Genomic DNA, 18,157 nt, shown 5'->3' on the forward strand with positions numbered 1-18,157 from the left:
ATTTTATACGTCCATTCCTTCCGGTTCTCTTTTCTATCTCCTTTTTCTTTTAACCAAACAACAAAAAATGAAACCGTATGTATTTAGTCATCGAATATTTTATATATTTATATATATACAGTGGTACGTGTTTTATATCTAAACATACCCATACGTATTTATAGGTGATAAGTACATATCGAATATAATGACCTGAAAGACTTAGAATTTGAATGGGAATTGGGAATATTCAATATTAAATGGATGTACTTAACACTAATTATGTAGGTAATTATAATATAATTAAATTAAAAACATACCGCGCCCAATTTATGCTTCAAATTCCTTTCAAAAGTTCTCTATACATACACCATAATTATATTATGACAAGGATTAAAATCGATCAATTATTTTCCCCTTCTACATATGTATTTAATTTTTAATTAATTTATTGATTATTTTTAATTATCTACAGGATCATCAACTACGTATCTTCTACCACGTTTCATTATACTATACAAATACATATCTAATTGTTCTTTAATCAAATCACAGTAGGCTTGTTACATTACGCACCTCTTATACACTTACAAAACTATTGTGAAGCAATTGCAGTTTCTCAAAAACTAGAGAAAAAAATTATCTAATAATGATAACAATAAAATTAATGATGATATTAATGATGATTAAGAGACGATGATAATATTTTTTTCTTGTTCCGATAATTTTAACAAGTTTTTGCACGTTGCCAACGATGGTTTCGTAAGATGATCGAAATTGCATAAATTAGTTAACGTTGAAAATCAGATAATTAATAATTTATGCATAGTTTTTTTTCTCTTTCGTTTTATAAATTAATAAGCGCGCCTTTTTGAACATACGTTCTTTCTACGCGACAACCACCATTTGTTCACTTTTATTTAGATATACATGTTTATTAAAACTTTTATTTTTCATTTCAATTCTTTTGCTTTCTTCTTCTCTTTGTTCTATTATTCCGCTTTTATTTCACTTTAATCCTATAATTATTATTATTTATAATTATATATACATGCAATTAACGGAATATCATATTTACACGTCTTAATACATTCATATATATAGGTATGTATAGTTGATAAACAACATCCCCTCGATTATTATTCAATTAAATATTGAATTTGGAAATGATATAATATTGATATTGTATAATATGATAATGGAATATGTTATACCGAAACTGAAAGATACATCAGAGTCAAGAATTAACAATCCATAAATTGATACAGTTGCCATACCAGTAATTATTTAATGGAATTATACATCAGATAGATACACGAAAAACAAATTCAATATCGACGATGACGATGATAGTAATAATATTGATAATAATGTTGTTGATCAATTACGATTCCGGGTCGAAATTAAAAACATAATTAAATACGTCTACACCTATTACTACCTATCACTGTTGCCGGTGTTGCTGTTGTTGCTGTTGTTGAAAGAGTGAAAATATAAGACACTTATTACAAAATTATCGATACAGCGTTAGGGTTGATTATTAAATATTTGGAAGGAAATGTTTATCGTTCATTGTACATATGTAATTATTTTTTCTTCTCATTCTGTTTTTTGTCTTCTCTTTCTCTCTGATGCTGCTGCAGTTGATACAACACCTATGGGATTACGAATAATTGCATTGAACGCGGTGTGAAAATATGAAAGATTTTCATTCAGTTATTATAACAACAAAGGATTCAACCTTATGCGCATAGGTATACATACTATAGTAGGTGTAACTCGCAAATAATTGCTGCTCGGCTCGCTGCACAAATATGTGATAAAAAAAAAGCTGATTTAAAAATAAAATAAAAATCATTGAAACGTTAAATTTATCAGGCACTGAACGGGGGAGTGAAAATTGAAAAATAGGTAATCATTCACCGCTGGATGATGATCAGCTCATATTTTAGTACACGTTAATATATTTTATATTTCGTTTGGCATGTATTACATGCAAAAATACAACGCGATATGTTTCGCTTGTTCCTCGGGTGTGTGCGCGCGTTGAGTTTCGTTAGTATTTCATGGCCAAATTCAGTATGAGTCATAATCGCGGGTGCTGAATCTGTCGTCGTTTTAAAATATTATTGTAATAGGGTATCCGCGTTGCGCGGACAAATAAATTTGAAAGATTTTTAAATCGTTATCGAGGTGATTACGCTTAACGCAAGTCGAATTCATGTGAGATCAATTATTCTTTTGTCTCTCCCCTCCTCTGGATGTAGAAATACACGCGATACGCGCTAATAAAAATCTACAAATATGCGTGCGTATATAATATTCATGCATTTTTTTTTTGGACTCGACTCCTTGCTGTGAAGTGCCGGTTGTTATACAGGATCTGAAGAAGAAAAAAAAACAGAAAAATAAAAATAAAGAGTAGGATGATCAAGATTTTGCTGGCAAACAGCTTGTCAAAAATTGATTCTGTTATTTTGCTAAGCGCTCGACTCATTGCGGGGCGCATTCCGACAACAACCGCAGTCTGCAACGTCAACCGAACCAAAAACCGGGAGAAGGAGAGGGAGAAGAAGTAGAAGTAAAAGGAGGAGAAGGAGGACCGGTCCTTAAGACGAAAATATTCGCTCCATCGGGCGAATACCACGAGATATACCATTACTGCTGTATACCTAGCTCACCAATTACTGGCCATTGGCCATTCCAAGATTGCTCCGACCTGAAAGATGATCAAGAACATTTGAAATTTTACATTAATCTCATCAAAACGAATCGATATCGGGTGTCGCTCCATCGACGGAGCGAAAATCGATCGATTCTCAGGGAAAGGGAATCCAGAAAACCGAGAAAAAAATAGTTTCGTTATTCGCAACGCGTGTTTCGTTTCCGCGTCGGGTCCGATCGAATTTAAGTACAAATGAATCGGTTGTTAACAAACAACGACACGTAAAGAGAGAGTATAAATTTTTTTCGTTCTTCCATTCTTAACAAATATTATTATAGAAATAAAATATTCCTACAGAGTTGTGCGACCGACTGGCTACGAGGACTGCATTAGCTTCCCTCTTCCCTCCATCTTCTCCGTATTTTCCCCGCTTTGCCCTGCAGCGTCAGAGCACAAAAACGGCCTGGCCGATTCGAAGGTCGGTGAGCTCGGTATCATTGGCGTAGTCTTCCGCTTAGCATACGCCGCGTTTTATAATCTTTTCAACTTTCGACATCAACCACCAACAGCAGCAGCAGCAGCGCCCGAGAAAATTAACTCCGAGGAGTCATCGGCGATGCACGTATCCATAGCTATACCTGCGATAAACTCGGCGAAAGTTTCTACTCGCCAAAAAACAAAACAAAAAAAAAAACGATTTTTAAACCGTCTCGTTAACCAGATCTGTGCCCATTCGTGGCGCACAAATATCACAAAATTTTATTCAATGGCACGCGATTCCCCTTTTCTCTCGTCATCGATTCGACTTATTTTTCAAGATGATCGTTCTCCGCGTCAGAAATCACGCGAGAAAATCGCATAAACTATAAACTGGGGTATGAATGAAATCCAGCATACATAAAAGAAGAAATTCCCCCGCAGGATATTACTGACCGAGTATATACACGATATGGGGGTAATACATACGAGTGAAAACGGAGTAAATAATATTTTACCAAGGGGTAGGTAGGCGGGTGGTTGGGTACGGGAGAATCGGGAAGTGTTGGACGTGTAAGACGTGAAAAAAGGAGGAACAAAGTCGCCCCACTCGTCGCATTGCGATTAAGTTGGGCGTCGGAAACGTTGCACAAAACCAATAAGCCGAGAAGGTGGCTGAGGTAGAGAAACAGAGGTAGTTAGGTAGTTAGGTAGGTAGGTAGGTAGGCGCAGTTCAGGACCTGCAAAGAGTGCAGCGATGAGTAGAGTAGTAGGCCACGTGCTGCTCCGTCGGTGTCGTCGGATGCAGCGCAAGTTCCGCGACCCATCTTTGCTCTCTTTCCTCGTATAACTTCGACTTTAACTTCTACCGCTACCACTCTCGCTACGATCATTATTATGAACGTTATCATTATTCCTACCGCGACTACCGACTTCGTCCTTTTTCATTTCACCTCGGAGAGGAATGAATTTCGGTCTTCGGCCGCGATCTCCACGTCACCCCGGGACGGGGGCGTGATTTTTTTTTCGTCCCCCTTTGTTTCGAACAAGAAATTACGTGGATGTTCTTTTCACGGGGGAATGAAATATCAAAAACGGGATTCGAGTATGCTGCGTCAGTGCTGCTGGCTGCTGCCGGTTTGCTGCTGCGGGGACCGAAGACCACCACCCTTCTCTTTTTCTCGATTCCTCGTCCCCTGCCCCTCGCAACGCTGCCCATCGCCCGTCACCTCGCTCCTTCTCTTCTCTTCTCTTCTCTTCACATCCCTTCCCTTTTTTTCTTCTCCTCCTCCTCCCTAAGAGTCTCCCTTTTCCCCTTCCCCCTTCCGCCCCCAAAATCCTTCTTCTCACAGTCCCGTACCCCCCTCCTCCTTCGGTCGCGACGCGTCGCGTTCTCAACTTCTTAATTTTACAGACTTGCAGCAGCCGCAGCCAGCAGCAGCGTAAGCAGAAGCAGAAGAAACGGGCCGATTCGGTTGGTTGCTCTCCGTTAGCCGCCATGAGATTCATGTTTAGTCTAGTACAACGAGAGTATTTCGTACATATATTTCGTAGAATTACAATAAACCCGCGTACGTGGTGCATACTTTGTTCCTCTCACCGTCGATGATATATATGTACGTACAGCGATACACGCCTCCGGACATTCGATAATTCTACCCTCTCTCTTCTCGATCGATCGATCCTAGCGGTGTTGTCCTTATGATTCATTTCAATACCATTGTTCGAAAGTAGCCATGTTTCCGTATCAAATTTTCGCATCTCTATCCGTTTGTCTATTTTTCCAACGTGAGAGCTTTTTCCCCCCCCCCCCCCCCACGAGGAATAATCGACGATACCCGAAAGAGGTCCCATTGACGAATCGCCTCGAGAAATAAAACAAAGAAAATGAAAAATGACGAGAATAAAAATATACGAAGGGAGAAATCAAATATTCTTGACCGTCTAATCGATTCACGAATTCATTTATGTATCTCTACGGTAGCTATGATTTGCAATTTTAAATCTGAAGACGGTCGCGGTTGTATGTGGAATCGTAAACACCTGTGTAGAAAGAATTTTTCGTCGTACTACCTCAACGTCGTGTACCAAACGTACGTGCGGTCTCTTGCGGAATTCATTTGGGGAAAGAACAAAACGAAACAAAAAAACAAAAAAATGGAAAAATAACGCACTACGAAGACGGATTCAAAATTTAAATAGAAAGAGAAATGTTGAAAGACGAAAATAAAGAAGGACGAACCAAGATCCCGGATGGTGCTATACAATTGTGAATTGTTTTTCGATCGACGAACGACGATCAATTTCTCGTTTGCAAATTTTCTCCTTTTTCTTTTCCTTGGATATATATTTTTTTTTTCTTCGTTTCTTTCGCTACGGAAAAGCGTGAATTGGCTCCTTTTTTTCTCATTACTTTTGTTGCTCCCCGGTCTTACAGGATGTGCAGTAGTACGAAATTTTTTTTTTTAAATAAAACGTTGTAAAAATAATGATTTTTTTTTTTCACTGCATCGCGACCCGCGCAACTGAAAAAATTCGCGCGTCAACGTCTGAATTATACATGCGCGTTTGTTCGTACGTTCTTTTTATTTCGTTTGAAAAAGAATCTTTTTTTTTCTGTATTTTTTGTCTTTCTCTTTGTTCTTCGTTCGCCCTGCATCATTTCTATATTACATCCCATTCAGGCGGAGAGACGAGTGGTGTACCATTCGAACGTGTGTTGTACAGGTGGTAGTTTTATTCGGTATGGGTACGGTATGCTATGTATACATGTACGCGGGGTATAAACGTATGTAATATATACCTGTACCTACCTATGGTGTACATGGCTAGGTATTTATTATCGCGGAGACGATCGTTCAAAGGAGGAAGATCAAGTGGCAAGGTGCCCGATTGAGAAACGCTGTAACATCGAGACAGGGCGGCTCAAGGCCATGCATTCCCACTCCCCCGCCAACCGCAAGTTCAAGTCAAGGGCGCCCCTCCCCCTCCCCTGCCTCTCTCCCCCTTCGAGTCCTCTTCGTGGTCGGTTCTCCTCTTTCGCCTGGATGATATACCTATGAGTACGTATATAATATCGTAATGTAAGTACGTACGTACGCTAAATACCGGCTGCCGTTCGTTCGTTCGTTCTGCAACTTTGCCCGAGCTTTCCCTACTTCTTTCCTCCTTTTCTCAGCAAAATTTTTCACGTACCATCTCGGGGGTAACTTTGTAACACTTCTCCAGACCCCCTCCCCCGTCTCCCCTTCCCTCCATTTTCATCGTCTTCGTTATCATCTTCTCATTATTAAAACGTACCGCGTTTGCCGTACCACCGAACATATCGCACCTACATCAATTCCATTCCTCGTCGAATCGCTCGACTAACGGCTGAAAAGTCTCGATTCCGATCCCCGAGGCCGATGCTGCGGACTCCCCTTGACAAGAGCTGCCTCCTCCTCCTCCCCCTCCTCCTCCTCCTCCTCCTTCACCTCCTGCTTCTCCTTCTGTAGCCGCAACTTCACAAGGTCTTCCTCCTCCCGTTCCCTCTCTCCTTCTTCATCTTCTTCGTCTACTTCTTCTTCTTCTTCATCTCCCCCTTCTTTATAACATTCTTCATCTTTACGAACCGAACCCCCCCTCCCCCCTTCCCCCCCTTCCCCCGTTCCCCCTTCGCCCGCCGCCCTTCTAGTCTAGGAGATCGCCGTGATCCATCATTTCTCGCGCCGTTCCAATGCTTCTGGCGCTGCTCTAGACGCCAACCGCCGAAAAAGTTATGACTGTCAGTTTGTGACCATAATAGCTGCCGTGGTTATATGCCTCGTACATACACATGTATACGTGCGTGTATCCTTTCACATGTACATGAATACACATATATATATATATATAAAAGTATGCATCTATGTATCGCTAACTCTTTTTCCTCGTGCGTCGGAGATGCGTTCGTTCCATGTGAACTTTTACGATAACTTTTCTTTTTTTTTTTCTTATTTTACTCTTTCGTTTTTCTCCCTTTTCTCGCCCGTCTCATTCGAATCTTATTACTTTATCTAGGATTTTGTATCGTACGTGGTCTGTGATGTCGTCTTCGAGAATCAAGGGGCGTTCAATGGAATACAGTCAACAAAAGTCTTTGTTAATTATTCGCGGACTCGATTATGCGTTATCTGGGATCAAAGTATCTCTACCACGATTCGATTTGATTCGATTTTTTTTTTTTTTTTCTTGATTCGGTTCGTTCTCTTTCGGTTTTTGGGATGATTAATTATTCAATCGATCGATTCGTGAATTCACGCTCCGGTCGAACGTTTCTGTGGCAGTAACGAAAAAATGGTGAAAAATTGAGTAAAATCAAATTCATTTATAACGATACAGCGCACACCTATATGGGAATACTTGTGCGAGAACGCGCGCCGCGCGTGAAATAAATTCGAAATGCAAACCTTTCGCTCGCGTATTATTACTTTCTCTTTAATTACGTAAATTACGCAATTTATTGGACCATCGACGAATGCATGCGATTATATTTTACACCCGTCCCGCGTACGTATATATGTGATATTAATATTCCGTACAAAACGCGTGGGCGTATTTTGGGATCAGCGGTAGTAGCGGAAAAGAAAATTTCTATATATGTTTAAATATGTGATACGATTATGTACGTTATCGCAATGAAACGAAAATTAAATCGCGTCCAGGGTATCGAATTCAATGTATTATAACGCATATCCACGTGCGAATTGTGACCTATGCTCATTACGCATATATACGTATAATTTTTCTCTTCTCTTTTCAGGTGTACATCGCGACGTTTATTCGCTGTCAACGAACTTTTGAGCTGTTATATACAGGAGGTATGTAGTATATAATGTAACTAGTAGCAGTAGTGGTAACAGTAGTAGTCGCAGAGACGTGTAGAAGTGTGTAGCTTGCGCGGCATAAGAGATAACGTTACAAAACCGCAAAAAGCGAGACCTTTATACCTGTCTATAGGTATATGCCTATAATTTATCGTGTACGTATATATATGTATAGGGACGTTGTGAAGAAACGACAGGTCGATCGGTCGCGTCTCACCTGTTATATATATATTAAATACATGTACACCTTTACGGATACAGTAGTCGCATGTACCGGATCAACGACGATCGAACTAAATTCTTTTTAATCGAATTATACGTACACGGATGATATTCGCTACCGAATCAGAATAACGATAATTATCCGATATCGACAATTTGAATAAATAATTGGCGATCATATGCACACATACGTATAGGTATACGATGTGACGATAATTATAGCCGCGGCTATTACGGACCTCGTCGTCCGTCGCGTTCGTGTAAGTTGGTATATAAACACGCATACACGGTAGGTATGTGCAATAAAAAAAATTAAGGATCGAGAGGGATATCACGATAATATACCGTGATCCGTAATTCCAAGCGGCGCATATAAGTAAGATATAGGAAAAGTTTAACTGGTTCGAAAACCTTGGTTGGGGCTATTGGCTTCCCGGTATCCTGTATATAATACCCCCCCGTGTCTACGCGTGCATAGCTCTACGTTGCCCGAAGCATCCGATATAAATTTATATTTATACATATATATACATACATATATATGTATATATTTGTACGTAATGGCGAATCAAAAACCCGACTCGATCGGGTATCGATACGTCGCTATGATGATAATGATGATGATAATTGATTAATCATTCGATTAATTGGTAAAGATAAAAAATAGGAAAAATTTCAACCGATTCGATAATCATTCACGTAATATGATTTTACGTTATATCATTCGATCGTTAGATCGAGGATTTGATTCATCCGTTGTTAAATCTATAGTGTGTGAACTTGGCCCCAGATGACGTCCCCTTTTTCTCCACTTATGTAGCGCACCGCGGTACATATATATGATACATAAATATATGCATGTATATAGATGCGTATATATATATACTTATACATACATTATATACACGACGACGCGCGGTCGCCCGTTCGCGTTCCAAGGATACAATTATTGAGAAGCCGAAAGTGCGATCGCTCGAAAATCTAACGCCCCGGACCAACCGGTCTGACTGGATTTACGTTGTCTGCTGCTGCTGCTGCCGCTGCTGCTGCTGCTGCAGGATAAACCAAACCTGCGGCAGCTGTGCCGAGAAACAACCCATACAACCCGAGTTAAACCAAAGCTCCTTCGACATTATCAGTTCGTATATAATACGTCTCATAATTTTTCTACTTCATTTTCGATTCGTTTGTCGTTTTTCGTCTCAAATTTCATTTTCACTCCTTTTTTCTTTTTCGTTCTCACTGGCCCCCGTACCAAGTGATCGAATTATTTTCTTTATTATTTTTTTCTTGCAACAAGCACGGGTGATGCAGATATCAAACAGCAGCTTGAAGCGAAATAATATATGCAGCCGAGACAAATTGGAAAGAAAAAAGAAAGAAAGAATTAAAATTTTTTTTCAAATAAAATAAAGTTGAATGAATAAATAATAATGATAAATGTACCTATATTATAATATATGCATATATATATACGTATACATACATATATGAACATATAAAAAAGTAGAAAACTTGTGTGAACAAATCGTCATTGTAATTATTATACATGTATGTAAATGTATCATCTATATATATAATTATTTATTTTTTTTTTTAGTTCGTTTTGTATCGTTATGTTATGTATATATTTCAATTTATTTATTAATTATTTTTTTTTGTTTCATATATTTTTATTTATATATAAAAAAAGTGAAAATCAAAACAGAACACCCTCGGGACAGACATAATTAATTGCGAAAAGTATCAAATTAACATCCCACGTCGTGGACATTATTACATATAGATTAATTCGTATATATGGATATACTTATGTGCGCGCGCGCATGTCAGTGGTTGTGTGTATGTGTGGCGGCACATAAAAATTATGTAATTACATACATACATATGTGTGCATATATATATTTTATATATATAATATTATATATATATATGTATATGGTTAGAATTAGGATAAGGCATATAACAAACATGTCCTGGCGATCTTTGGGAGACGGTCGATTGATTATCAAATTCCACGACGTTGAACATTTCTATATACTATATAATAGTGATAATAATAATAATAATAATAATAATAATAATAATAGGCGTAGTAGTAGAAACAATATAAACTCGCGGATAGGTATGCATGTGTATATATATATGTATATACTTTAATTAATTTATATTGCCCGAGATACTCGTCAGTCACAAAACATATTAAATATATATACTTATGTATACATGAGACGAGAAGTAGTAATAATTGAAAAATGGAGAAGAAAAAGCAAAGAAAAACGAGAAGGAAATGAAAAAAAAATCTTTCACTTTCCCCACTACCTAAAAAACTATATAGGAACCTGGTTCCGCCATAACTTGCATCTAATGATATTATAATGTAAAATAAAAAGACTGATTGTGAGTATACATAATATTCTCATCGATATATATATATAATATAATTCACACACACATATACATATATATATTCATGTATGTATGCAATATAATTAGATTACATACGCGTAGTACATAATTTCTGTAGTTGTGTGTGTTTTATTTTATTTTATTTTATTTTAGTTTATTTTATTTTATTCATTTATACATCTATTTATTCAAATGTATATGTACGTCACCACCGAGACTGCGATATACGATCTAGGACACATTTTCACTCGACATAGCTATACACTTTTTCGATCGGTCATGAAAAAAAGGAAAGATAGAAAGAAGGTGAAAAAGAACGAATGGAAGAATCAATGAGGATGCTTATTTCTATCGGTAAGATGAATGAAACGTTGAAGAATAGCTTCGAAAAAATTAGTATTACATAATAACTATAGGATATGTATGTGCCAAAAACAAAATAATTCATTTTTCGTATACATGCATAAATTATATATGAACTAATATTATAGGTGTATCTGTTACACGTTTATTACTATCTCAATCACTCTGATCGCTGCTGCAGCTCTTTCCTAATTTTTTTTTTTTTAATAGTACGTGGCGCTTGGCACCTCATCGACCGAATTTTCTTTCATTTCTTATTTTCACTTATCCCGCGGTCGACTATTATTTAAACAACGCGACATTTTTACATATCGTCGATATTATTATTATTATTATTATTATTATCATTATTATTATTATCGTTGTCATCGACGTGCGAATAATATCAATTACGATACAGTTGGTTTTATTTTTCGTCCCTAACTTTCATCCTTTTCTTTTTCTCCTCTAGTTTTTCAATTCTTCATTCCCTTATTAAATTTTCTTTAAAGCTAAATTTCGAACCGAGATCTTATTAGGATATTATTATTCACATCTATAAGTACGGATTGGACGATATAACAATATACACATGTACGTTGTACTGTATACCAAAAATTATACGTATGAAAGACAAGATTTTGTACGCGAAAAAAAAAATTATCATTTCTATTCCTGTCTGATTTTATGGGCAAACGAGTCGACGAAACTATATCGTCAGAAGCTCGAAGCCATTGTAACATTGTTTTTTTCACCGGAAAACTAAAGAAAATTTCATTTGAGATGTTGAGCATATTCAGTTTTTATAGCAAAAGAGGAAGTACGCGGAGCGCGCGCGGTTGCTGCTGCTGTTGCATATAAGATGCGAAAATTAATGGATGGGCGAATAAATTTTGTTATTATATAATCATCGTATAAGTAGTTTGATATTCGACTAAGTGTAGAATAACCGAGGATAGAAAAGAATAGGAAAAATGAAGATAAAATAATTCAAACTAGTTTTACACGAAAGTAGAATATAGTGTAACTACACCGCGTGAACTGCAACTCGTCGAAACGGAATTTTAAACAAAGAGAAGATGAAAAAATCATTTTTTAAATAACAATACGAGTAAACGAGAAGATATAGTATATATATATGTACATGTGTACAGGTATATACATATACTTAATACATAGGGGAAATCCCCGTGAGTTTTCGTAAGGAAATACCCGACTTTTTATATCCGGGTATAATATGAATTAATTAAGTTGAACCGATAATAATTATCATTTATCATCGCGAATTAAAGCTGCAGCGATGCGTTACACACATCGCATATATATATTCATATACCTATACATAATTTGTTACATATTTAAATTTTTCTTCGTTTCTGCTTTTTTTTCCTTCGTTTTTTCACTTTATTCGCGCGAGCTAGGAAGAGAGCGAATTATGTAGCGTAATAATGATAATAATTAATTAATTAATGACCGAAAGATTGATAATAACTAACTAAAAAATCATTGATTTTATTACGAGGATATCAGGCGCAACTGTTTTATTAATTAGAAAAATGTTATCACTATACTGTAATTCCTTTCTTCCCTTTCTTCTTAGTTTCCCTCTTCGAATTCTTATCTTTTTTTATATTCGTATGAATGTTAAATTTGTGTATGTGTTTGTGTAAGTGAATCGTTTTCGGTATTTAATTATGATAATGATGATGATGATAATAATAATGACAATAATGGGCATACGAGGTTAATTAAAGCCTACTGTTATAAATTAAAGAATAGAAAACGGCGGGAGGGAGGAAGAAAAAAAAAAGGAAAAAAAATCAAACACCAGGCGAATGTCAAAGAATTATATAGCTATAAGTATATTAACATAATAATTATATAACTAAATGTATATGTGCTACGACGAATATCACACAAATTGATTTTGTGACTGCGAGCTTGTTTCAACCGATAACGTATATATATATATACATATATTTATGTTATGTAAATATATATGTATATAGCTACACACATATATATATATACTAATGAAAATAATAATTATGTTGTAATAATCGATATGAATTAATTAATAATCGCATTGAAAATTCTATTAATAATAATCGTGTAAAATCATCTAAAACGTCCGGATATAAAATAATGGTCACAAACGATAATGATAATAGTAGTAATAATCGTAATTATAATTAGAATAATTGAAGGTGAAAAAAACCAAAAAAAAAAAAAATTACATATCTAATAACATAAAATCTATAACTGCTGCACTGTACGAAAAAAATCTATTCGAAAAACTTGACACAATTTTCATAGTAATCATAATAATATAGTAATTTTATTCATTATAATAATAATCATAGTAGTAGTAATAGCAGTAGTGTAGTAAGACAGATAAAATTTTTCTCATATCTCCGGATGCATTATAATAAAAACAATGAATTATCATAATTATTTTGTTGAAATATCTACAAATTTCCTATAATAATCGTGGAGATATTCATGTGTATATCAGCATATATATACATGGTTTATATTTTCTTCCATTTGCAATTGAATTTCTTCTCATCTCTTTCTCATAATAATTTCAAAGAGCTCGTTAAACTCTCCCCCCGATTCGATGCGACGATGATCGAATTATTACACGTCCGATTCGTATGCTATTAATTTTTCATTTTAAATAACAATTGTCGTTAATAATCGTGGTGGTTGTTTTTGTTGTTGTTGTTATCATTTTTCTTTAACCGTTCTTCATCCTTTCTTTTCCTTTCGTTACTTCATGCATATAATCATACCTAGACGGTACACCAATTTAATTGATAAAATAATATAAGTACGGTTTTTCGAAGGTCTTTTGGCTTGGAGAAATAAAATAAGAAACAAAAAGTAGGAAAAATCACATAAAATCAGAAAGAAAAAAAATAGGAGAGAACAAGAAAGAAATTTAAATTATTCAAAAATAGAACTACCATACCATTTCCTTATAGTTATCCTATATACAATCACGTCGTTATTAAATGAACGTATAATATTTTAATCTTTAAACTTTGAAATTTCATACAGATTTTTTATATTATTATTATATATATATCCGAATAATATACACGACGAAGTACCTATACTGATTCGTAACACCCGTCGCGGTCGGTCGTCGACGTCTATCTGACATGAGACTATTTAAATGATTCCATATTGCAGAGACCCGTGAATTGATCGAACGGTTTTTCATTATAGACGAAAAATATGTTTCATTTGGTTTCTTTTTGTTTTAATTTTTTTTTTTTCCTCTCTCTCTTTCTTTTCCAGTTAATTGTGATGTTGTAAAGTACATACTATATCTAAGAAATTTCGACGAGCTGCTGATAGAAGAGAGATTTAACAAAATAAAATAACTATAAATTAAGAGAAAGAAAAAAAAAGGAAGGAAAAGAAGGATCACCGGTAGATGTAAAAACTTTTGATCCTGATCCACTACCTACATAATTCGTGGCAATGATTCTCATTCTATTTTTTGCTCTCTTCTTTATTGTACAAAACGTAGCGGTATTTCGGTATACCTGTATGGTATACACTACGTGAAAAGTTTCGGATTTATGAAGGAAAAGAAAAAGTACGCGGTGTTGAGTGTACGGCAAAAATGAAGAAAATAAAAAAGGAAATAAATAACCAAAGAAACTTCGAATTAAAAATAAAATTAAAAATTAAAGAGTACGGAAACGAATCAACGAACACCTAGATAACTAGATAGCTATTATATTACATAAAAGAGTTGGATGAACCGTTACATTTTTTTTTACTCCTCAATTTATGTAACTTTTTTTTCTTTATTTTATTCAATTTTTTTCTTTCTTTTCTCTTGGTTTTTGTTCACGTATTCCAATTTTAAAGACGCGAAACACCACCGCCCTTCCCTTCCCTTCCCTCACCAAAAGTAATGGACGCTTATGCACCATCACCACGATGACGAAGACGAAGATGAAGAAGACGACGACGACGATGACTACGAAAACGAACTATAACGACGAACTATGACGACGACGGGTAGTAAAAATTTTTATGTATAGCCCTGCAATAAGAATCTTAACAACCGTGACGTTGTTTTTATCCGTAGCTAATTCAGTAGTATATATGTACATGTATACATAGGTTCACATTCACCTCGATACACACGTACATACGCGACGTGTATATATAGTGATACATAAAGTTGCATCGGCCATCATGCTGCAGCAAATCGAAAAGTTAAGAGCTCGCGGTCACCATTTTTTGATATACGTACACCGAACATTCGTATGCGTACGTATGTGTATACATATTTAATATTAATTTTTTATTATATTTCACTTTACGTGAAAAATTATTATTATTATTATTATTATTATTATTGTTATCATTATTATCATCGTCATCATTATCACTATTATTAATCAAGTGCGCGTATCATATATAATGTGTGTTATTATCACGTACAAAGCTACTAGGCGTACTATAGAAATTTTCAAAATCACTACACATAATATTACCAAGTTGCATTATTCCAATTGCTACTGTTCCTTATTCTTTGTCTCTTCTTTTTTTTTTAATTCTAGTTTTTTGTCGATTTTTTTCGGAGGGGGTTTCCTGTTTTCCTATTTTTCTTTCCCTATAATTAATTTCATTTGATAAATAATAAATATTTTAGCTGACATTCGGATCGTTTGCAAATTCAAACCTCACAAGATATAATAGATATAAATTTTTATTATATTTTTGTTCTCTTTTTTCTTTTCAAATAGTCGTTCAACAAAATGCCACCCCGACTATTTTTAAATGTAAATTTCATTATATCGTATAAATATATCTATCATACATTATACGCACATTTGCTACCTAATAATAATAATAATAATAAAAACAACAATAATAATATTAATAGTGACAATAATAGCAACAATAATATCAGTAATAATAATAACAACAACAGATGTTGGTTTACTATTATTCTTATAATTTAATAAGTTGTTTAGCGTGACAAATTTTTTTTCATGACACGTAATTATTATTATTATTATTTCTTTACTTTATTTCATCAATTTATTATGTTTCATATTTTACTCGTTTATTTATTTATCCATGTCTTTTATTCTTAGTACTGCGTTATCAGAATATCGATAATTGCGTCAATTTCTTTTCCTTCGTGTTATTTTATTTATTTATTTTTTTGGTTTATTTTCTCATTTTTCTGTCTCTTTTTTTCCCTTCTTCATAATCAATATTATAACAATATTACCTTTCTAAAATATGTTCAAATCACTGCCACGAGTCGAGCAGCAATTCCGAGGCACTACGAATGGGCCACAACATGTATGGCCGCACAGATTAATAATTTTTCGTTCTCAACTATAATTTTTTTTTCTTCACTTTTCATTATTTTTCTCTTTCTCTCTATCTTCCTCTCTTCCTTCCTATTTTTACCCCGCTATTTCGTTAGCTTCAAAATTTCTTCTCGAATTTTTCCCATAATCGTACAAAGACTAAGTATATAGATAAAACGATAATATGAATGACAATAATAATAATGATAATAATAATAATTCATAATAATAATAATATGCATATATATTTTTTTTATGTTATAATATATACATATTATTTATACTTATGTACTCGCATCTTAAATCTAAGATAGTAGATTTAATGTACAATAATTAGAGAGATCACACGTCTTATTTATAGAAATTTAAAAGACTATCTCTAGTTATTATATTTTTATATGAATATATATATATATATATAGCTATGTATATGTATACATATTCATACATACATATACATACATATTATGTATGTATGTAAAACTTTTTAAGTATTGCCACAAAATGTACGATTGATGATACATATTATACTAATACTAATATTAATAATAATAATAATAATAATAATTTTTAAACACATACAGGTAATACCATATTATATGTATGTATCCGATGAGCGGGAGGCGGGGGACCTTCGCGAATGAAAGTTTGCGTTGTAATATTTTATCTTCCGTTGTTGCTGTTTTTCTTCCAATTTTTTTTTTTTTTTGTTGTTGTTGTTGTCGTACATACACATATGCATGTATATATATATTTATATATATAATCACATATGATATATACACATATGCTTTTTGTTGCCTGGTTTTTAAGTTAGATACTACACTTACGCGCTACAATGTCCCCTACTTACGTTTTTTAAGATGTCTCAGCCTTCTTCCACGTTCCCTCCTCATTCTTATATACTTTATATTTTTATTTCATTTATTTCGTGTTTTTTTTTTTTGCAATTTTTTTTGTTTGTTTTTCTTTTCTCTCATTTTCATTTTTTCCCTATATCTTTACTTACTTATCAGCACCAATATGGTTTTAAACCAATCAAAATATCAATGTGTAGGTCTATTATAGAATAATCTATCATGTATCGTATAAATGTTAAAATAGTATGGTACCGGAATCATACCTAGATTTGTCTCTTTCAACATCATCGTCGTGATCATTCATAATCGTTCATATTCATATTCAAATTCATATTCTTTTTCTATTTCTCCCTCACTCTCTCTTGCTAACACACAACCTTCACATTCTGAGCCATGCAGCCGTGTACCTATCGCCTATATATATATATACATATGTATCGCTGTGTGGTATGTGAGCATGCCTATATACACACACATTTATACATATTTATATATTAATTATTTGATCTCATTGTCAGCCCGCGCATCTTGATGCTCTCGTATCATTACGTTCATTCGTTCTCGTCATTTTTCTTTCAACTTTTCTTTCATTCAGAAATTCGTTCTTTCCCTATTTTTTTTTTTTTAATAATTTTTTTTCATTAATCACTCGCGCACGCATACAATTCATATATGCATATATATATATACACGCACATATACATATACATAGGTACATCATCAATTTGACTTTTCGATACATTAAAAACATAGGCAAGTTTTAAATATTGTATCACAATCATTTCAGTCTGGTCAAATCGAACATCTTCAACTCGTTTTGGCAAAGAATGCGTGGTGTTATTTTTCACTCTCATTTTATATCTTTTTTCATCCATTTTTTATTTTTGTTTTCTTTATCTCGCTCTCAATTTATTTTCTTGATTTTTTTTCTCACCTCAATAATTACTTAGTAATATATTCAACGGTTTTCTATTAATTTGATCATTGAAAAATCTGTCCCCGTAC

The 18,157-nt window shown here is 34.3% G+C and overlaps 1 protein-coding gene and 1 long non-coding RNA gene across 2 annotated transcripts in view; one reads left to right on the plus strand and one right to left on the minus strand.

Annotated features, from left to right (window-relative positions):
• Positions 1–239: 239 nt before the first annotated feature.
• On the minus strand, positions 240–6,477 carry LOC125501778. The gene is made up of 2 exons (XR_007279415.1): positions 5,935–6,477; positions 240–4,637 (listed from the first exon to the last, which is right to left on the minus strand). It is a non-coding gene; the product is annotated as an uncharacterized LOC125501778 (long non-coding RNA).
• Positions 6,478–6,952: 475 nt separating this feature from the next.
• The window catches only part of LOC105689643 (activating transcription factor 7-interacting protein 1), a 57,669-nt gene continuing 46,464 nt past the window's right edge, over positions 6,953–18,157 (plus strand). Inside the window, exons 1-2 of the mRNA XM_048658465.1 lie at positions 6,953–6,997; positions 7,902–7,959. Coding sequence (XP_048514422.1) covers positions 6,962–6,997; positions 7,902–7,959 — 94 coding nt within the window. The 5' untranslated portion in view covers positions 6,953–6,961. The remainder of the gene's footprint in view (positions 6,998–7,901; positions 7,960–18,157) is intronic.

Source organism: Athalia rosae, chromosome 7 (assembly GCF_917208135.1).
Source record: "Athalia rosae chromosome 7, iyAthRosa1.1, whole genome shotgun sequence".
Lineage (NCBI taxonomy): Eukaryota > Metazoa > Arthropoda > Insecta > Hymenoptera > Athaliidae > Athalia > Athalia rosae.